General features: G+C 37.2%; 1 protein-coding gene across 3 annotated transcripts in view; it reads right to left on the bottom strand.

The window, feature by feature from the left end:
* Window positions 1-23,296, bottom strand: part of TMEM117 (transmembrane protein 117) — a 180,977-nt gene that overhangs the window by 54,339 nt on the left and 103,342 nt on the right. For all 3 annotated transcript variants that reach the window (XM_036401269.2, XM_036401268.2, XM_036401267.2), the window contains exon 5: window positions 13,441-13,538. In XM_036401269.2, the coding sequence (XP_036257162.1) occupies window positions 13,441-13,538 (98 nt within the window). The remainder of the gene's footprint in view (window positions 1-13,440; window positions 13,539-23,296) is intronic.

The following is a 23,296-nucleotide window of genomic DNA, read 5'->3' as shown; positions in this document are numbered from 1 at the left end:
TTAAAATATCAGTTGTGTCACATTTTGAAAGAAAAAAATGCCTTATAATAGAGGTATGCTCATGCAGCTTGGTCAAGCCTGTATCAGATATTGAAAGTATACTTGGGAAGCACTAGTACTCATATTATATTTTATTTATAATTTTTACAAACATGAGTATGTTAGAATTCATGTGACAGAATACTAAAGAGAAGCTTAGACAAGAAATCTGGACCCGTCTTTGAGAGAAGTTACATCCTGAGAAATAATGCATTAAAAATTACATTGCCAGTGCTTTCTTGCTCCAGACCCTCCAGATCAAATCTATTCAATTTAAAACTGATTGTGCCCCACTTAAATTCCATCTCTCAACTCAGTATATAATTTAAAAGTCAAATAAGATATTTCCAGCTTGTTTACTGTCATTGAAAACATGCATCACTCTATTTCCTTCCCAAGACCTATGCTTCCCGTGCTATGCCAACTGGCCTTGAATATTTCAATAGATGAGGTCAGGTCAAAGCATGCAAATAACTGGAAGCTGAGCATGTGTTCTGGTCCATTTTTTTACTGGCACACCACTTCTGTGAGCAGCAAATATATGTTTATAGACGAGGGATTTAGCACATTTCTGTGCCACGTTTCTTTTTAAAATTAGAATTCCAGACAGTAACCTCCCTGGGCCAGAGTTCACTTCTGGCCTGTGCAATGCTGGCACAATGGAGGTCCCCTGTAAGAGCATTTATAATAGCAGTTTGTTTTTAAACCATGGTCACAGGTGTTTGTTTATACAAAACTAATTTTCTAAAAGTTATAAAATTATTGTTTTATTTTATAGTAGGGATCACAGAAGCAAAATGGTTTGGGTTAAAAGGGAATTTAAAGATCATCTTTTTCCAACTCCCCTGCCAGCACCTTTCACTATATCAGGTTGCTCAAAGCATTGTCAAATCTGGCCTTGAACACTTCCAGGGCTAAGACATCCACATGTTCTCTGGGACATGTTCTCTGTTCTCTGGTGCTCCACCACCATCACAGAAAGAATTTCTCCCTTACATCTGGTCTAAACCTATCCTCTTCTCATTTAAAGCCATTGCTCCTCATCCTATCTTGTAAAAAGTCCCTCTCCATCTTTCTTGTCAGCCCCTTTAGTCATTGCAAAGCTGTGATAAGGTCTCCCTGGAACTCTTTCATCTTCAAGCTGAACAACTCCAGCTCTCTCAGCCTGACTTCATAGAAGAGGTGCTTTAAAACAAAATTCAAACTAAGCCATCTAAATGAAAAGTATCATGAATGAAAAAGGAGCTTGCACTGGAGCTAACAAAAGTGCACACTCTCAAAGAGGTTTGTTCAGAACTGGGACAAAGCTGTATCTAGTATTTTTAAAATAAGAAATTACTTACTTTTTTATTATCTTAAGCATAGCATTGAATAAATTAAAACTGCCATAGTAAGTCACAAAAGTGAAATGAAAACGTCCTTCATTTTAATGTAATAATTTGATAATTTCCTGGCCCTTGCCCTTTACCTTCTCAATTGTAAGATGGTCTTTAAGAAATGAAATGAAATTAAAATTTTTCTGCAGCAAAACTAGCAGAATCTGGTAGGATGTATAAAAAAGAAATGGGGAAGCAGCAAATAAGAGTACAACAGCAAAAAAGCAAGAAACAAAGCTTTAAAAAATATGAACCTTTCTCAAGGCTGAATAAGTTGTTTTCCAATTGTTTTCACTGGCTTTGCTTTACCCCTTGGCCATCACAAACAAGGGCTGATGCCCTTTCCACTGAAATCCAGAAATATTTACTCTTTGTCTGCATGAGAAGCAGCACTGTGCTGACCAATGCACCAACACAATCAGTAATACAAAGCAAACAGCAGTAAACTGGAGTCAAGGTGGTTTTGACTGAAGGAGTAGATCAATCATTTCAGTACATAAAGAATCTGAAAAGATGGAAAATGTCAAGTATTGTATTAAAAGTATTGTTTACTGAAGCTCTTTGATTAGTCAATATCACAAAATCACTCTGTTCATCAGGATAACTTCCTGCTAGACAAAACATGCTGAAATATGCATCGTCTGAAATTTAACTGGCAGCTAGTTTTGTAAGGGCTTAACTGCTAGCATGATTTTTTGTGTTAAAAGAAGAAAAATCTAGCAAAGATGCTAAAGTATCAAAACGTACATAATGAAACCAAGAGCCCTGCAGGGCACCTTTTGTTAACAACCTTTTGTTGTGATTTCATTGAAAATTTAATCTATGCTTTGTTTTAGGCCTTGCTTTTTCCACAGTCACAATTGCAGTCAGACAACATGCAATTATCTGAAATAAAAATATAGCCACAATATTCCCATTATGGTACCTAGCCTAAAAAAGATATGAATTTGCATGCCTTGATTAAGATAGCTGTCAGCAGATGCATTTCATTTTACAGCCATACCAATTTTTTCAAAGTAGAAAAGCAAGTAAGAAACAAAAAAAAAGGCTCCTTACATCTAAATTGAGGTTTTATACATGGACTAAATAAGTTTATATACATTCATATTTATAACTGTTTTAAGCATATCCTAAAAAGATAGTTTTAATTAAGTTCGCTTTTGTATTGAAAGGGGTTCATTCTGAAAGTGGTAATGGAGTGTAAGAATCTGAATGGGGACAGAATGGGATACAGGATGAAGTTGGCAGCACTCAAGTAGTAACTTCTTGCTCCAACTTTAAGTCCAGTCTTTACAAAAGACAGAGTACTATAATTCTTTTCTCAGGCATAAATAATTGAATTTGAATATACCAAGGTATTTTTTCCTTCTTTTAAAGCATCTCAGGTTAGAATTTACAACCACATTCTGGTCATGTGCAGCACTTTGAATCTCAAGATGTGATTTCACTGGAACCATTATAAATCTGTGGCTGTTAGCCTGTTTGCATCAGAAAACAGGTGGATATGGTGGAGAGTTTCACTAATTGTATTTGAAAAATTGATGCCCAAAACACAGCAGAAGTCGCATCATGAAGAACTATCAGGAAATCAAGAGTAGTAAAACTTTTTAAATCAGATACTCAATGCCATATCCTTCTGAAAACTGCAGATTAATAATCTCATCCAAAGTGTCCCCAGGCAGACTGATTTCAGTTCCCACTGTTAAAAAATCCCATTGATATTGGTGGAACAGTTTCACTGTGCTAGTGTGTTCAGTTATAAATGAAATCCACAGGTCTTAAAAATAGAGTTTCTAAGCTGACCTTCACTGGGCAATCAGTTTCAGAATTGTTTCTTCAGATGGATCTGAAAGCCAAACAACATTGAACATGATAATGTGTAAATACTCAGTTTTTACAGAAAATACAGGAACACTGATTTTTCTTCATTAAGGGAAGATTGGTGCCTGACAGTTTCAGTGGTCTACTATGATGGCATTACAGCATTGGTGGATAAGGAAAGAGCAACTGGCATCATCTACCTGGAATTGTGCAAAGCATTTAACATTGCACTGCGTGACAGCCTTCCTTCAAATTGGAGAGATGTGGATTTGATGGATGGACCAGTGGGTGGATAAGGAATTGGCTGGATGACACTCAAAGAGTTGTGATCAGTCACTTGTGATGTGTTATGATCCCAGGGGTTGGAAGTGGGGCGGGCACTGTGTCACATCTCTGTTGGTGACTTGGACAGCAGCATCAAGTGCACCTCAGCAAGGTTGCAAACACCAAACTGTGTGGTAGATTCAACATGCTGGAGGGAAGGGGACCTTCACAGGATTAAGGGGTGGGTCTGTGCAAACTCGTGAAGTTCCACAAAGCCAAGTGCAAGCCCCTGCACCTGGGTCAGCTTAATCCCAAGCACAAGTACAGGATGGGCAGAGAATGTACTGGATTACTTTCTCCCCTTGGCAGAGGAGCCCTGGGGAGAAAGACTTGAAGGTGTTGATGGACAAGAAGCTTAATGTGGCCTGGCAATGGGCACTTGCAGCCCAGAAAGCCAAACGTGCCCTGAGCTTCAGCAAAAGTGGCATGGGTGGCAGGGTAAGGGAGGAGATTCTGCCCCTCTACTCCACTCTCATGACCCTACCTGAAATGCTGCATCCAACTCTGAGACCCCCCCAAAAGAAGGACATGGACATGTTGGGGAGTGTCCAAAGGAGGAACAAAAAGGTGATCAGAGGGTTGGAGCGCCTCTCCTATGAAGACAGGCTGAGAGAGGCTGGGTTGTTCAAAACAGGGAAGAGAAGGCTCCAGGGAGACTTACTGCAGCCTTCCAGAACCTAAAGGGGGCTACAAGAGAGGTGGAGAGGGACTTTGCACAAGGGCATGTGGTGATAGGACTAGGAGGAATGCTTTAAACTGAAAGAGGGCAGGTTTAGATTACATATAGGGAAGAAATCCTTTCCTGTAAGAGTGATGAGGCACTGGAACAGGTTGTCCAGAGCAGTTGTGGATGCCCCATCCTTGGAAGTGTTCAAGGCCAGTTTGAATGGGGCTTTTAGAAACCTGGTGTAGTGCAAGGCATTGGCAGAGGGGCTGGAAAGAGATAATCTTTAAATTCCCTTCCAACCTATGCCAGTTCTACCATTCTAGGAGAAAGATGAGTCAGAATTTAAGCTAAGTATATCAGCAAATTCTAAGGTACAAATTTAAACATGCCATTAGGGAGAAATACAATTTTTTAAAAATACTCCAGCATTCCAGGAAGGCAAATAATTTCATTACTTTAATCATCACATTTATTTTAGAAAACTGTATTGATTTTTGGCATCCAGCCATGACAAAGTCTATGAACTCTGGCTATGAGCGTGAGCAGCTGAAACACTCACTTTCTGATCTCCATTGAACTTTGTGGGCTTTCAGAGTTCACATCTTGCACAACACCACGGGCTGACGCTGCAGCTTCTGTATGTACCAGGTCTTTGGTGTGATGGATTCTTTACAGCTTTCCCAAAGAAATGAGTTTCAGTTGAACTGACCACATTTTGGGCTATGATTTTGCCAGGCTTCTGCACACTGCAGCAAGGATGCAAGACTGAATTTCTACATTGATAGTCTGAAATGTTTCCTTCTGTTGTAAGAATAATAGTCCACAATATGCATGCTGATATTGCAATACTTGGAACTTCTATCTTGGAGTGGCTATCTCAATTATCTGACTACATATTTCTATTTTTATATTATATATTTCTTTCTCTTTAGCACTTTTTTCTGACTATGTGATCACGTAATATGTATTACATGACAGCTACACTCATCCTGATTTTGGGGTGAACCAAGCATAAGGCCTAGGCTAGCTGTAAATGCTAAAGATAGAAAAAAATTTCTAATAACAAACAAAGGAAGAAAGGTAACGAGCTCAAGCAGAAAGTGGGCAATGATATAATGACAACCACATCACTGATTCTGCTCTTATGGAAAATCTTCCAGTGCCTGAGTGGGGGAAGAGGTGTTTCCTACTCAGCAAGAATTCTGCAGAAAGTGGAGAGAAGGTGCTAGAAAAGATCTTGCTCCAACTATGGTTGAAGAACTGCAACTGCTCATCAGAGAAAATAACTTTTTGGAATTTCACAAGGAAAATTTTTATCAAAGAATTAGAGCTTTTCAGGTTTTGGCATAGGATGTGATTTTATGAAACTATTGTCATTTGGCAGTACTGTTATTACTGAAATATTGGAGACACTGCACTTTAAGAAGTTTTATTAAAGTGACACACTGGATGAAATACTTTTAGTAATTGTTCATGATATACCTCTTTCTCAGTAATGGAGATGGAATGAAATGTACTTTTAGAAAGAGGTGAACATGAACCGCCATATCCATCCAATTACGAAGACTATACTTAGGAATCTAGCAATTATGTAGGAATAAAAACAGGGTTTTTTCTAGCAGGCTATCAACTACTGAATTGCAAGTATCTACCAAATATAACTCAAAAAACTTAAACAGGATGAGGAACTGAAAAGATATGGTATAAAATAAATATGTACTAAAGTGGTTCAGATAATTTAAACCCAAATTAAAGGTGAAATTTATGTCTGTGGGCCCAGTCCAAAATCCCACTGCAGCTAATGGATCATGCTTTTCTCTCTTCAGTATAATTATCTTGCAGCCACATTGGTCGGTGAATGTTTTTTTTTAAACCCCAGGACATGAAATGTTTCCACATTAGCACTTATCGGGGAAATGGTGTAAGTGCAGGGGTGATAGGAGCTCCCTTCCTCCCCTTTGCTGCCCTCTCAAGTGTCTGGTTGAGTGTGTGGATGTAGATGGGCACGTGTCGTCTACTTCATGCAAGAGGAAAGCTGCCACACTATACTCACTCTCCTCCTCTGCCTCCTGCTCTTATTCGTGCCAATACAGATAAGAAGCCACATATGTTTTTGCTTGATTTGTAGGAGTCTCCATTAGAAAAAAATAGGATGAGACTGCTTTATGTAACTTGAATGAGACAAATAAACAACTTAATCTTCAAGCTAAAGAGATCTCACACTTTTTGTTTGTTGCTTTGGTTTTAAAGTTGTTTTTTTTGTTTTTTTTTTTTTAAATCTCAGAGTTCAGATCTCCCTAAACTTAATTATATCTCTCTCAAATGCTTTGCCTTGAGAAGAAAAGTGAGATGAAGAGTAATTTGCCTCACTATTCTTCCCATCACAACTAGGGTGTGGGAAAATGCATGACACAGCCTTTCCAAACAGAGACTGGCACAGGCAAGCCACAGATTTCTTTCTTGGTAGCTGAGACAGATGGGAGACTTCCACCTGCATGCTCTCCCACATGCATACCTTTTCTGTGCTCATACATAAATAATGTCATGCAAAGCACCCACCCCTCGTGCAGTGCATTAGCAGTCTGTGCAGAACACGCTCCATGCGGCCACATGGGAGCCTGAGCAGCGACTGCAGTCCCTGAGATGCTCCCAGGAAAGCCAGGGAAAGGTTGAGACAGACCACAATGTTGGATCAGCAAATGCAATGTGGGAAGCCACCCTCCCCACAGCTGAGCTAGGGCCCCAGGTCATCCTTACCCTTTCCTTTGGCAAACACTGCAGCATTTTGGGCTATTGATGTGCTGGAGGAAGGGAAGAAGGGAAGAAGGGAAGAGGGGAAGGGCAGACATGCTCTGCAGGGACTGAGTGACACTTCCAGCCCTTTCCTTTTGCAAACACTGCAGCACTTTTGGGCTATTGCTGTGCTGGAGGAAGGGAAGAAGGGAAGGGCAAGGGCAGACACGTTCCTCTGTGGACTGAGTGACACTTCCAGCTGACAGCAGCGCCCTGCTGAGGAGAGCAGGTTGGCAGGAGAGCCCTGAATTGCTGACACAATAGTTTTCATGCACTGAGGAGGGCTGGTATCTGAGAACAAGGTCCAAAAATGTATCTGGCTCATGTGGTTTCCAAGCCTCCACCATTCTGGTGAGTTTTTTCCATACTAGAACTGGAAAAGCACTTGGTTATCCCAGTGGAAAAGTTTTCCTCGGGACATGAACCAGAGAATTTTTACAGGACCAAACACAGATATGAATAAAAACTTTCCTGCAGATATTTCTGATAATACAGTATTTTTGTATTTTTTCACTGTTTTCAAATATTCAAGATAATAAATAATGAAAACTAAAAATAGGCAGAAATCTTAAACAACTCTCATTTGCATGAAAGAAAGCTCACCATAATGTATTATGATGAATTATTTTCAACATTTTTTCATGCTAAAAAATTGTCATTTCACAGCATAGCTTAACAATAATACCCAGAATTAAATAAATGCTTTCAAAAATCTTTTAGTCATTTCTTGAGAAATTATAATCATACAACTTGATGGCCAGACTAAATGTAACAATCACTATTCATGGACAGTTTTATCCTGACAGAATATATTTAACAATGCCAGACAAGATTAGTAGTCAGATCACTCAATATAAATCATCTATGGAGGACCTTACTGAAATTTTTGTATTGAGACAAAAAGGAAACCATAAGAAACTTATGTATTGTCTTGCTTATCCAAACTGGTATTATTCACTTGGGTTATAGTATAAGATTTACTGTGAGCAAAAATATTGGAAAACATTTGTATATTCTTTTATACTATTTTTGCTATTTACCAGGAAATCTGCCTTACCTTTTGGACGATTCCAGGTTTCTGTTCAGTAGTCAGTACCTTATACCAAGATAAACTACTTAAATATGAAACAATTAATAGATAAACTTAAAAACCTTCTAACCAGGGAGAGAATATTGTATGTGTATCCAAATGCACATATATCATAGATACAATTATGTCATTGTTTCATGCAGTTTTATTTGTGGGAACGTATCCCAAAAAGTTTTACTCAAGCTTAATGAAAGGTTTGTTTTGTTTCAGTTAGTACAGAACTTATATTGACTGAGCTATAATGTGTAGTTAGTTTTTCTCAATTAAGTCTATTGTGAGAAGAATGAATGTGTTTAGAAGCCATCTTTAGAACATTCATGTATGTGAAAAGAACATACTTTTCCAGTAGAAACTTATCATCCTGATTGTGAAAACATAGAATATGGAAATATAATTTATCAAACTAAATGTTCAAATAGGTGCATAATAGAAAATCTCTTATAGAAACTGCTTTTATTTCTTTGTAGGTGATGTGTATCTCATAAGGAAGCTCTCTCTAGTCCAGAGTACAAAATATTGTCCAGTTAATAATACTAACCTAAGCTATGTTTGACAAAATCCAGTATGAACATATGTACATAAATTAGAACTCTGTAGCAATTCTGCAAAATTATTTTTAACAAAAGCTTCTAAACCTATATTGCTAGCTTGATTTGTTAAATTAAAATACCTAAAATTCCTAACACACATTTCTGAGCATGTATAGCTGTATTTTTTTATTAAAGAAAGCTAGTGGGAGCTTATGAAAATACATACTAATACAAGAATATTTAGTTTGCAAAATCAAATAGCAAACATAGGGAATCAAAAATTTACAATTATCTGTATTACTTTATTTCTTTTCCCTGTTGGTATCTGTTTTGCATTATTTTAGACAAGAATCCTGTGTCAAAGGACAATTGTCTTTATTGCACCAATAAAGACTGATCATTGTGTACACATACAGTGAATATCTAGCCAGGGACACCACAGAAATGGATTCCAGCCTGGAACTTGCATATTCAAAATTTCAGTTTGTGTATATTGTTCCATCACCCTGTCTGCAATCAAGATTCAGCTGTACAATCCACTGTTACCTCTACAATCCCCAATTTTGATAATCTACCTTTGAATATCAATTTTCTGTTACCTGCTTACACAGACCTCAGCAGCTCTTTTCCTCTATTCCCATAAACTGGTTTCTTTTTGACTGTGGTCTGTTTTTTGGCTAAAAGTTCACATTCTTTATTCTTTGCTCATTATAAACCCTCCTTACTATGCTAGGAAAATTTTGAGGGCAATTAACATTGGAGCAGTTTGTCAAAAGACAATTCAGGTCTTGCCTCTAGTGAGCAAACTGTGCACACAGCCCAGAGACGTCCTTGTGATTTAATTCCAGCTATTACAGTCAGTTGTCCCCAGGATGTGGCAGGTGACTGCAGCAGACACTGTAAGGAGGAGACAGTGATTTCAGGCACACAGCAGGCAGAGGTAAGCCCAGGCCTGGTGGCAGAGAGCTGTGTGCTAGCATGGGCAGTGGCTGTACAGCCTTGGCACACACTGGGGCGTGGCTCTGGCTGCCTCTGACAGCATCACCAGTTGCACTGCTGGGGAGAGCCCACTCCTGGGCAGAGGTGTAGGGCACACCTTTCGTGTAGGCTGGACCTATTAAATGGTTGGAGAAAAATAAAAAAAATATTTACAAAACAATCAGTCCTCTCAAAGTCTACTTCTGTCCCTGCTTCATCTAATATAAAACAAAAAGTATGGTGCTATATTGTCTTTTTTATTTATCTTACCACTAGCTGTTGACTTGTCATCAGTCTTGTCCAAGATCTTTTATTGACTTTACTTTATTCAACAAACTTCTTTTTGCTTCTTTCAAATGCCAGCCCTCTCTTGCCATATATAATTTGTCTCTCCTGAATCAGCCAAGTTATCAACATATCAAAAAATCAGCCTGTTTCAAGTCATGCTTATAATTTTGCAATTATGGTGATGATGATGACAGAGTACTGGAGACAGTGGTCTGTAGAGAGATTCATCTGACTGCAGGTGGTGCAGATATTTAACTCCTTGTGTGTATCTTTCTTTTGTGACCCACAAGCAAGTCTGCACTTCAAAGTAATTCCATCAGAGTTCAAGATGCTTCATTGAGACCTAGAAGTCCTCTTGACAACACACTTTCTTAAATCCACGAGAAAGTGTGTTTGTATTTGCATTGCATCATTTAGCAATATAACAGCATTACACAGAGCTGTCTCAGAATGCTGCCATTAGCCATGAGCAGAGCTGGAAATGACCAAGATGGAGACCTTTATGAAAAAAAAAAAAAAAAAAAAGACAACCTCTCTCTGACTTCCAAAAAAGTTGAAGGCACTTCAAAGAACTCCTTAGTGATGGACTACACAAAGGCAAATAGCAACTGATCATTCTTTAGCTAGATGAGCTATTTGTGGAAGAATTACATTGTGAAGAAATTCAGAAGTCAGCCAGAATCCTCAGGAGCAACCAACAAGCAGTTGCTGACAATGCTTCCAGAGAATGATTTAGAACAGGAGATGATAAGATAAATCAAAACCTTTGTGAATTAGTTGCATTGGAGAACTTAAAACATTTACAAATGAGAAACAAAGCAGTCACAAATTAACTATCATAAATAAATGGATGGTGCATTAACCACCTTTACAATCCATCCATCTTTGGTACATTTACAGAAGTTTTCTAATTTTGCAAAGTAAACACAAAAATAAAAAAGACACTAGCAGAAAAACAAGTCAAGTTTGTATCTAAGGTTTTCATATCATCGACCACTTTAGACTGTGTATCATATATCTATACTAGGAATAATAAAAATACAGTTCACAGTGTTGCAGTAGCTCTACTAAGCAGCTGTGCTACTAGAAAATGTCCTGAATAAATGGATTTTGACCTACCAGTATCTGTGCAGGACACACTGTTGAGGATGCTTCATTTAGGACATTTCAAAAATGAGGCTATACACATCACATTGCTTAAGCAACAATAAAGTAAATACAAAAACCCCATGTTACCATGCTTAATATTATCACTCCTTTATTTTTCCTACCTGGAGGAGAAAACAAAAAATTTACTTTTACTGATGTCTAATTTGCACTATATAAATAATGTCTACAGAATATAAACTATCATCCAGGCAATTTTATTTCACTGCTTAAAGCTAAAAATAAAAGCATCTATGTCACCCTTTAGGTTTTGAGCATACCCTTTTGTATGAGGTTCTTGGATGAAAACCTTTTTTTTTTAACTTATCTCTATATTGAACTTTTGGTAGGATTTGTCTCTGACTATTTTTAGAAATAAAATAAAGATTTTTAACATTTCAGAGTAGAAGAAAATTGCTTGCAATAATATTTAAGTAATTTTAATACGGTTTTATTGGTCTCCCAGTCTGGCATATAAATTTGAAAACTATCATGTCACCTTGCCTTTAATCCTTTTTTCCCATTTTTCCAGTCTTTTCATGTAATTAAGTTTTTTTCTTAAATCTTAACTAATCTCCTTTTCAGTCTTTCAGACAAAGCTTTCCTTCAGTCAAGGGTGAAAAAAATCAATGATGTTTTAGACTGAGCTTTTTGCTCAGAAGACATTGTGATCATTGGCTGCCCACTTGGCACCTGTCTGTGAATTATTTTGATACATCTGCTTTACCTTTTTGCCCATCCCTGCACAGAGACAGAATCTTCCTTTGCACATTCTGCAATGATGACAAGGAGCTGCTTGAATCCCCTCACCCTCTTCTATAACTCAAGTATTCAGTCACATTATTTTTTTCACCTAGTTTTCTAAGATCACTCTTTCATGCATTTTTCATGTTATTAACTTAATCTTTAAATTCTGTCGCGTCACTAATATTTATGATGTATATAAATAATGAATACTGCTTCAAACATTAAATAGCATAACTCCTCAGCCTTATCAATGTAGCAGAAAATTATTATCTTATTCATAACTTTCACTGCACATTGCTGAGATGATTTCTAAATGTTAGCACACTTAGTCTTACTAGTTTTCTTAATTGCACTCAGTAAAGAACTTTGTCAAAACCCTTGGGAAAGTCCAAATAAATTATACCAAGCATTTCTCCTTCAACCATTACTTGGATGACATGTGCATACAGTTCTGACAGATCTGAGAAGGTTTTCTTTCAGCAAAGATTTCCTGGCTTCCTTTAGCAGAAATTGATCTAAAGTTTTGCTCCTAATTCCATTATTGATATATAATGGTCTATAATATATACTCATATATTCAATCTATTTAGCTAAAACTGAACTCAGAGTTACAGGCCAGTAGGATATTACTAGTTTGCTGGAAAAAAAGGCAGAAAAAGCAAAACAATATCCAAATTTTAATATTCAATTTTTCAATAGGCAATTAAGTGCTAATAAAATTTGCATCAGCTCAACCCCTTCAGTTTCTTATAAGCTTTGTGTGTAGCCAATCAGCCATCTGATTCCACTTTCCTTTCAAATTTCTCTTACTATTTTCTTTATTGCCTCAACTTAATAAAATAGCTTATTTTTACTTTTTTAAAGTGCAGGATAGCTAATTGCATTTTCTGTAGGAGACTCCATACAAATAAATCTTTCAGCTTCTTTGTAAGAGTTCTTTTGAAATCTGTTCTTTTAAAAACAGTAGGTCTGATGGCACTTTCATGAGTTTTTCTGGTTCTGATATAATTGAAAAAATCTTTGCTATTTCTTATATCTTCAGCTGTAAGGTCTTCAGACTGCTTCTTAGAATATATATATATTCTCCATCTTCCATTTTTCCTGTCATAATTTGTGTTCTGTTTCAACAGCTACATTTGTCTGGAATTTATCTGGAAGAGGCTACATTTAAGGTGAAATAAACTCTTAACCCTCACAGCTTTCTGCGTTGCTTTTTAATATTTTTCTTCATTATCTGAGACTGATGTGACGTTTTTAATCCTATTCATGTGGTAATTCAAAGAATTTCTATAATTAATTTCATGGTCACAAAAAGAAATCCAAATATCTACTTTATAACAAGGAATTAACAGTGGAACACCCAAATACTATCACATATAGCAAAAATTTCACAACTCAATTATAAAGCACCAAAATAGAATAAAAGAAACTTTATAAATAAATTTAAAAATTATATTTCTATACCAACTCTTTTGACTAGGAATTCCTCACTCATATACCATTTTTGCAATTTTTATTTAGATCAGATTTACCCTTTTTTTCAACCATATCTCTTTCTGCCACACACAGTCATAGAAGACATGTTTTTCAATGCTCCATAAAAGATTTGTTTACAGTAATTTGATTTTACTATTTTCCTACCAGAATAAAATGATCCTAATGTTTCCCTTCTTCCAGAAAGCTCTGGCAGACTTTCCCCAGTCTGGGTAGGGTTTATCCTGAAGCATCATATCTGTGACCTACAGAGAAAGAAGAAATAGCAGACAGTTACACTCATGCTACATAAGGCAGTACTAGCAAGGACTTTAGGAACATTTTTATTTACGTGTGGCACAGCTCAACAGACAGTAGACTAATAGTGTGTCCAGTGTTATTTGCAATCAAGAGAATGAATATTGGGCTACATATTCTGCCTCTAGAAGTGCATGCAACTCCTTGAGAAACAATGAAACCTGTAGAGATCCAAAGGTAAGAAGATAAGAGGAACCAATCTGAAAGTTACAGGAACCTACAGGAGGTGAGCTACATTCCCCTGTGGCTGTGAAGCTTTCTGGCCCAATCTGGGAGAGGAGAAGCACTTCCCTGAGAGCAGCATCAGCAGAATTTCCACTCTTGAGATCAGAACTGCAGCTAGGGAGTGGAAGCCTGTGCATTAAGCACTCATAACATTTATAATGTCCTCTCAGTTCCTGCTATCAGTAAAAAAAGCATACTTGGGACTGGCAACAGAAAAAAAAACCCTTAAAACTTGCAAAAATTTTTAAAAGTATGAAATATTTATTCTCATTTTCATAATTCCTGTCTAAAGAGACCATCTGTTTCTCTGTCCAGATACTCATATGTATGCAGTACTTCTGGCTGGTAGTACTTTCTTTTATGGAAGTATTAAAAATGACTTTCAGCTCACTGAGGGAGGTGAATACCCCTCAGGCACCTGCTTCTTTGGGAAGCTGTGTTTTCATATCCATTTACTTCAAATTAACTGTACTAAAAAGCACCAGAAGTTACATCCCAATAGAATCATAAATTCTATTGTGCAAAAGATGCAGAGTGGAAAGCCTATCCATTTATAAAGATTTTAGAAATAATTGATCAGATAAAGGAAATGGGGGTGACCACCTGCTTCAAAATGCAGATAAGTAAACCAAATTCCACATCACCGTTATCAGTACAGAGTGGGAAATTACTGTGTTGTGATCAAAATGAAAATAAATCTTAAGATTCCAGAAAGAAATAATTTCAAACTGAAGACAAAATTTCACAGATGCTTTAAAATCCAGTTTGTCATACAGAGTGTAAGCTACTACTTTCAATCAATGGCATTAAGAGTGTTTATCAAAGAGAACATGTGGCCAATGAGTAAATTAAAAATAGATTCAACTGCTAAATTTTGGCTTCAAGTCCATTTGGGGTTAAAAGACTTCAGTGTATTAGCCTAGGCTAGGTTGAAAGGATAATGACTATGTTAAATGAATAGAAATGTATATTCTAGAATTTTTATTATTCCTTTAAACCTAACCTTAACAAAGAACAGATAATATCCTAAAATACCACCTTTAATAACTGTTTAATGTGGATAAATATTTTCTCTGATCAGCAAGCTATAATATTTTTTAATAAGATCCCAATTATCTAAATAAATATTTCAATAAATATTTAATGCTGAACAAGACTTCTGTAAAGATTTAATTCAATTCATTTAGTAACACTTTTTTGTCCTCTTAGGAATAGTCTACCTAGTAATGAATATTTGCAAAGAAGAGCAGCTATTTCAAGAGGCTTTATTCAAGTTTCAAAATAGTTTCTCCAGATGCTTTCTGGAAAATTATTATATTTGGGAGAAGGATGCAATTTGCAGCTCTATGACCAATTACCAAAGGAGCATGTTTCATAAGAATGACACTCGAGATGGAGATATTTTCTGAGGAAAATGGCAAGATGAGGCAGGCAATGTTTTTCTGATACCAAATAGCTGGTCTTTCATCTCCCAACTCTGGCATTTTTTTAAAGTCATATCACCAGATCAATGTCAGGTCAGTTGCAGCTAAATTGGCTAAAGCAGAGACAGTCATTAAAGGGATGCATTCCATAAAGAAAAATCCAATTACCTTTTGCACTAGAGAAATAAAATTCATTTTCTGATTTGGTCAAGGACAGTCACTGTAGAAAACAGGTCACAGGAGAAAAGCACTCAACACTGTCATACAGCAGACAAGTTTTAAGTATATATTAAATAACCATTGGTCTTAGAAAAAGAAAAAAATATAAATTTGAATTTAATTTGCAGAACTTCATGTAAAGAAATGTGTGTGTTTTTCTTTCTCTATTTGTATTTCACAATGTAACTCCTGGACAGCATACATTATTTCTGCTTTACTGGACTATGTTTGAAAACATTGCTGTTACATGGGAATAGAAAAAAAAATTGGACACTTTAGTAAATGTCTGCCTGCATCTTACATAATCAAAATAAAATAGGGAAAGCCACTTACAATGTAATTAATTAATACATTTTTTTCTTGAACTAGGAGATGCAATAGACTTTAATCAATAATTACACTGCTTCAGTTCAAAAAGGAATGGCCCCAACATACAGACAGGGTATACATTTTCATTTTATTCAGAGTCTCATGAGAGAGAAACAGTTACACTATACTAAATTGTAAAAGCAAAGCTGTATCACACACACTGCCTGACTTCATAAGTTACGCAAATGCCACAAAAAACTCAATTTCCATTAATAATTACTATGTTTTATATATATTATGGCATCTTAATTTTTATTTTGCCCTATAAAATATGACTTTATCAACTATTCATATTACATTATATTAATTATGAGGCTAACTCATAATGGTTTAAAAAAGATATATTGCTGTCATTAATAGCAAAATGTTATGATTCCCATTTTTCTGTTACAGAAAAATAAAATTCTTCATTTTGATATGATCCTTTTGATGTTTGATATAATCATCAAACCACAGAAAGGCTTGGGTTGGAAGGGACCTTACAGATCCTCTAGTTCCAACCCCACCCTGCCATGGGCAGGGACACCTGACACTCGACCAGGTCGTTCAGAGCCCCATCCAACCTGGCCTATGATAGCTACTATTTTACAATATATAATACAATAATTTGTAATATTATATTGCATCACACAGAAGAAACAATCTGGGATTCAAAGTCATTCAGAGCAAGTAACTTACTCAGACAAAAAGTGCAGAAAGCAAAATCATAAAAAACTTCAAATAAAAAAACCCCAACAAAAGAGTAAGGTACCTAAGGTATCTGAGAGGCACCAAGTGGTGCAGTAAGACACCTTAAGGATCATTTATTCCTTCTTTGCAGTTACTCTTTGAGGCTATTCTTCAGGATACTCTGCACATACTTTACATCTCTCTGCAGACACTCATGTCAAGTGGCGCTGTGTTATACCTCACAGGGTCCTTCCCTTCCCAGCAGAAACAACCTCTGCACTGGGAGTGTCAGCTAAGGCAAAGAATCCCTTCTAAGTTAACAGCAACTGAAATTTCCTTGGGAAAAAAACAAACAAACAAACAAAACCAAACAAACAAACAAAACAAAAAAAAAAAAGAAAAAAAAGAAAAAAAAACCCCAAGAAAATGGCCTCATACTTTGGTCATGCCTACAAAGTATCACCCAAATGCTCCACGACCAGGAACTATGCTATCATCATCTTCAGAGCACTAAGAGATAACCCTCAGAAAACTGATGTGGCACAGGCTGCTGGCCAAGCTGCTTTCATCTGACAAACTGCATTTTAGAAATGTAGAAATATAAAACTATATCAGTTGGTTTGATAGTGGCACTTCTTCATATAAGCAGCTACAGAAACTGTTTCTTGCTAGAGAAATGGACTCTGGGCTTTAGGACACAATATATTCTATTCATGAAGTGGAGACAAGCCCTTAACAGAGAATTTTCATTGCTTTATTCATATTTGGATAAAGCATCAAAACAGGGTAAGAGCAGCCCTCCAGAATTCAACAGTAGGTAGAAGAATCTTTGATCCACAAGAAAAGCCTGAAAACACAAACCAAATGAAAAATATGAAATATTTTTGTATTCTTTTGACAATGCAATGATTAGCAAAAAGTCTAATGGACAGTAGGACTCCAACATAAAAATCGATAAAAAAGCTGCTTGTTTGTGTGCAACTACTCAGCCAGAAGGACCGGACATCAAGGTGTTATTGTTGGAAAACTGAGTACCCTGGATAACCAAAATATACCTATCTCTACCACTGTCAAATACATTATTCAAGTATTAAAAGTTTTCATTTTTTTCAATTTTTATAATCCTACAAATTTAAATATCTTATTTTAAATCATAAACCGCTTTGTAAGTAGCACTATATTAAGTAACCTCTATATAAGTAGCACTTGGCACTCAGCCTTTTAATAGAGCATAACGTGCCCATCTCCACTCACCCCAAACTCAAATCAAGAAACATTATTTTCAGTCCTGCAACTGGGGCATTTCATTGATATCAGTAAATATCATAATTTCTAAAATCTTTTAGAAATTATAAGGATGCCATAGTGACAGGACAGGCCAGAGGGCAGTTTCCCATGGTAAGATTATGAACACTGAATTCCTCATCAAAAGAATCCATCAATAGTTTTGCAAAGACTGAATACTGCCTGTGTGTTTCTGAAAAGCATGTGAGTTTTATTTCTAGAAAAAACAAGGGCTAAATCAGGTTAAAGTAATTATGTTTTCTGAAGTCAGAGTGTGAAGTCAATGAGAGCTAATGCACACCGCTGAGGGGATACACTTCCCTTGCCTTGCTGTTATGTGCTTTTAGGTAAGAGCTATATATAGGTGTCCCACTAACTGCACATCAATTCTTTATCATATCTCAATCTTTAAGTACTGTACTACACCACAGTGATCATATACCAAACATTTAGTACTCAGTCATTAAAAGTTTCTATCCATCACTTTTCTCTTCTTTGAAATATATAAAAACTGTGGAGCTGTTCACCTTATGCAAAAAAAGCAACCTATAGGGAAAATGTTTTTATGCTTTTTTCATCTGGATTTCTGTGAGAAAATTCTCTTCTGTGCATGGTGACCAGTCTGATACTCCTCTATGATGGCATGACAGGATGGGTCAACAAGGGGAGGATAGCTGATGTTGTCTCAACTCCAGCAAGGCTTTTGACTCTGTTTCCCATAATAACATCATGGATAAGCTCAGAAATTGTGGGTCAGATGAATGGACAGTGAGGTGGATCAAGAACTGGCTGAATGGCAGAACTCAGAGGGTTGTGGTCAGCCAAGTAGGATCCAGTTGGAAGCCTGTAGTCAGTGGTGCTCCCCAGGGATCAATACTGCGACAAGTCTTAACTTTTCTATCAGCAATGAGGCCAAAGGGATAGAATGGCACTGGAAGCCTGATAACATAAATCCCAACATGGTTTCCTACATTTTTTGGTGTTTCTCACCAAAGTGTCATTAAACCTCATGAAGTCTGCAGATGATGTAAAACTGTGGGGGGTGGTTGATATACTTGAAGGCTCTGCTGCTCTTCAGTGGGACTGTGGTAGGCTGGAGAGTTGAGAAGAAAGAAACCTAATGAGGTTCAGAGAAGGCAAATCAGGATCCTGCACCTGGGGAGGAATAACCCCAAGTGCTAGCACAGGCTGGGGCTGACCTCCTGGAAGCAGCTCTGTGGAGAAGGGCTTGGGGAACCTGGAGGGTGCAAGCTGACTATGAGCCAGCAGTGTCCTTGTGGCCAGGAGGGCCAAAGGTATTCTGGAGTGCATTGGGAAGAGTGTGGCCAGCAGGTTGAGGGAGGTGATCTTGCTCCTTCTCTTGGCCCTAGTGAGGCCACATCTGGAGTGCTGTGTCAGTTCTGGGCTCCACAATTCACAAGGGCAAAGACCTACTGGGGAGGGTCCAGAGGAGACCACAGTGATGATGTGGGGGGTCTGGAGCATCTCTTCTTATGAGGAGACACTGTGGGATCTGGGCCTGTTTGGTCTGGAGAAGACTAAGAGGGGATCTCGATACATATAAATACCTCAAAAGGCAGGTGCCAAGAGGATGTTGCCAGGCTCTTTTCAGTGGTACCCAGCGACACGACAAGGAGCAGTGGCCATAAACCAAGAAAAAAGAACTTCTACCTCAACATGAGGAGGAACTGCTTCACACAGACAGTTGCAGAGAACTGGAACAGGCCCACAGAGCTTGTGGAGTCTCCCTCCTCTGGAGCCATTCCATACCCACCTGGACACATTCCTGTGTCACCTGCTCTAGGTGACTCTGTTTTGACAGGGGTTTGGACTAGATGGTCTTCAGAAGTCCCTTCCAACCCTTAAAATTCTGTGATTCTGTGATCGTATCTCAACTGTTACACAGCTTACACATGATAATTTGCAATGCTTCTTTAATTCTGAAATAGTTTTGGCAGTTGAGCAGAAGTGTCAAGAACTTTGTTACACATTCTTCTGAAATAACTGTTAATTTATTTCAATCCCCTCTGCTGCATTTTGGAATAAACAAAATGTGTGTTTGAAAACAAATTTAACAAATATTTGTAATTAGATTTACAGATCTATAAGGGGGGCAATATTTTTTAAGATAAATATTATTAGTCAGCTGTAAATACACTACTAGATTTTAAAGTTTGTCAGCTTCCTCTATTTTGTAGCATTCCTAATTTAGTTGATTTCTACCCTTAAAAAGAATGAAGCTTTTTTTAGGTTTCTTCTCCTTCAATTTAATGGCAATGAATTTGTTTCATATTTGCATTTTCAAAGCAACAGCGATCACAGAGACAAAATGGCCCCTTCAATACATTTTTTATTGTTTTCTCATTTTAGTCAGAGCCAAAACATTGTTCTGTCTTACGAACACATACTGTTCTAATAAGTAAACCCTGAAAAACAACATTAAATTGCTGTCACAATTCAGTAACCAAGATGAGCGGTAAAGAATATTATGGTTCACTTTTGTGGCTCCCACAATGGCCTCCAGTACAATTTTGTGCATTTGCATATTTCCCACCATGCTCTAAGTATTGCTCTTATGAGCTTTTATGCTCCCAAACCACAACATTTGGACATGTGTACTGTCTTACACCCAAATATCCACCAAAACCAGTTAAAGAACTTCTTCTGCATAAACATGGAGGAGGCTTATGTTAATTAATGCTATCTTTACTGATCCATGCAAATTTATTTCTCCACCCACTGAGGAAGCAGCAAGCCTCTTCATTTTTAGCTGGAATGTCTTGATTTGGTTCTGGTATTGTCATAATGGTTTCTGTGCAATCCATGCTGGGATAACAACTCAACAAGATGGCAAGAACTAAAAATATATACACTTTAGGCTCAACTTTAGAAAAGTCACTTCTGCCAGCATTTCCTTTCAATTTCCAAATTCATTTAGGACAGAATGCTCCACAAAGCCAACATCTAGACCACAATGAATTTCTGGTAAAAAACTTTAGATATCAAAACCTGAGTTAGGGAGAAATCTGGTCTGCAATTATTTTAAGTCTATTCAATTTATTCTGGAAATTATACTTTGTATTTCAGTACCAGAAGAAATAATTTCTAAATAGATTTTGCTTTTCTTAAAAGCCAAATCTAAAATTAAAAAAAAAAATTAAAAATTCTTTTAACTGGAAATTCCTTGACAGTTCATACATATAAGTAACTGTTTAGGATCAATTTTACAATTGAAGCAGAGCTTCTGCAGAAAATCTCTAAGCTGTGCCATTTCCTTTCCTAATGTTTCAAGTCCCTACTGTGCACACAAATCACTATATACGTGCAACAAAATGTCCTGGCTGCCATGTGGCAAGCACTTGCTGTTTATATAATCATTGACAGCACATTTCAGAAGACTTTTTTCCTTGCTTTACAGCTTCCTTATTAGTGTTACAAATGCAGAAGCAGAGGTCTGGGTAATGTCACATATTACAGACAAAGTGCAAGATATAAAGCCACATCATGATTTTCATTTAAGGCGTTCACCTCAGTTCCATTTTAGATTGTCATGACAGGAAAGCTTGCTTTACTCATTTAGAGAGCTTGGTGGTTCAGGTGAAAGGCCAGAGACAGAAGTCATGCCATGTTTGATGCAATGACACATGCGTCTAAATCAATGTAGATTCTTTTTATAGTCACTGAAAAGAAAAAGTATTTCTGAGGTGAAATTCACTTCAAAATAGATTCCGTTGTGAAGATGTACCTATTTTTCTTCACTCTAAATCAGAACCTACCCGGATGATCACACTGCTGGCACTGAAAGTCTGATAACATAAATCCCAACATTTCCTACATTTTTAAGTGTTTCTCACCCAAGTGTCATTAATCCAATTAATGACATATGTGATGGCTCATAGGTGATGAGGTCTCACCATGGGAAAGGGCTGTATTCACACATCCTATGCCTAAAAAGTAGGCTTTTGTCCTCAGTAAGCCGTATCAGGAAAAGATACTTAGAGAATCCTTAGAGTTCCTTTGGCAGGTCCTGGAGGATTTTAGCAAAGGATTTTAGAGAATGAAGAAGTCATATCACAAAAGGGTAACACAACCTAGGGAGCAGAGCCAGCTAATACAAACATCAGAGACAGAGGTACTTTCCTATGTTTCCACAGGATGTGTTTCTGTATTTTTGAGACTAAAACTGCAAAATTTTCTAGGGAATGATGCCAAAGGTGCATTGGTTTTCTTCTGTGCAGTAGACTATTGCTTAAAGCAGTCAAATCAGTGTGCCCATTTTTAGTCTTGGATCTAACAGTGCTTATATCTTAACCAATGTCATAGGCATTATGCATTGACTTTAATTCTAAAGACACACCTAGGCAAAGTTGTAACCTTCAAGTCTCCCCATCTTCTGCAGCTGCAGAATCAGACTCTTCACAACTTATCCTATCTTTAATCCTATGAATTACATTGTACAGCTATCTACAAACCAAAGCACAGAAGAAAGAATTGAGCCAGCCCCTTGATTAGTACAGAGGTAGCCTATGGCAGAAGGTTCAAAATTAGTTCATGTTGAAAGGGAATTTTTACTCAAAATTCAAATAGCAGTTTTAAAATTAGGTTTGGATCCATAACATTTTGGAATATTGGAGGAATGTGAGCATTTCCTTATTTACCTCAGCATTAACAAGTTCCCAGCTTTGAGCTGTAAAATCACATCCCATAATCACAGAGGTTTTGTTTTAGCATATATGAAACTATACACCAAATGGTGGCACACAGTAATTAAGGTGTGGTTCATCCTCTGGGACTGTTTTATCCTAAGCAAAATTTTTGATGTCTGAATGTACCTGTCACAGACAAGTTCAACTGCCCGGCCCCACACAGCACATAGAATTCAGGGAAGTCACTATCTGCAGCAATGAAAAACTGGGAACAAATTCTGGTTTTATTTGGCACAATACAACACAGATGCTGAGCTGTTCTGGATAGATTTCTAGCCATTCTGGAATGACAAGGAGTAGTTGTGTCTCTAAAGAATGACAAGGAGTAGAAATGTCTCTAAAGACACTTCTTCTGGACTTTGCAAACAGGAAGCTTATCGGAGTACCTGCTGTAGAGCAGAACATCAGCTTAGGCATGGAATAAATATCAGTTCCCAAGACTTGAAGGAGTCCCATGCCAGACAGGTTCACAAGACAAAGGTTTCTACTGATCAAATTTAATTTCAGGCCCGTCTTCTTTCAACATCTCCAACAATATTCTCAGTAACACTTGCACATACCCATGTGCTCTAACAGATGCAGACAGCTTTCTGCATGGGCCATTAGCTATTACTCTTGAGCAGTGCCATCATTTTTATTTGTATCATGATGCCCTCAGAGACTCACAGTTAGAGTTTAAACTGTCAATGCAACGTCTGTGTAGTCTATGTTTTGAATGCCAGAAGGTCAGCATTTGCTGCTCTGACAATCGTAGTTTTGAAATTCTTGCTCTTCAGAAAAAAGTGACAACACACATGTCACTTGGTGCCT

Source organism: Molothrus ater, chromosome 5 (genome assembly GCF_012460135.2).
Source record: "Molothrus ater isolate BHLD 08-10-18 breed brown headed cowbird chromosome 5, BPBGC_Mater_1.1, whole genome shotgun sequence".
NCBI lineage: Eukaryota > Metazoa > Chordata > Aves > Passeriformes > Icteridae > Molothrus > Molothrus ater.
The sequence above is the reverse complement of the archived record's forward strand: the minus strand, read 5'-3'. Positions and strand labels throughout refer to the sequence as shown.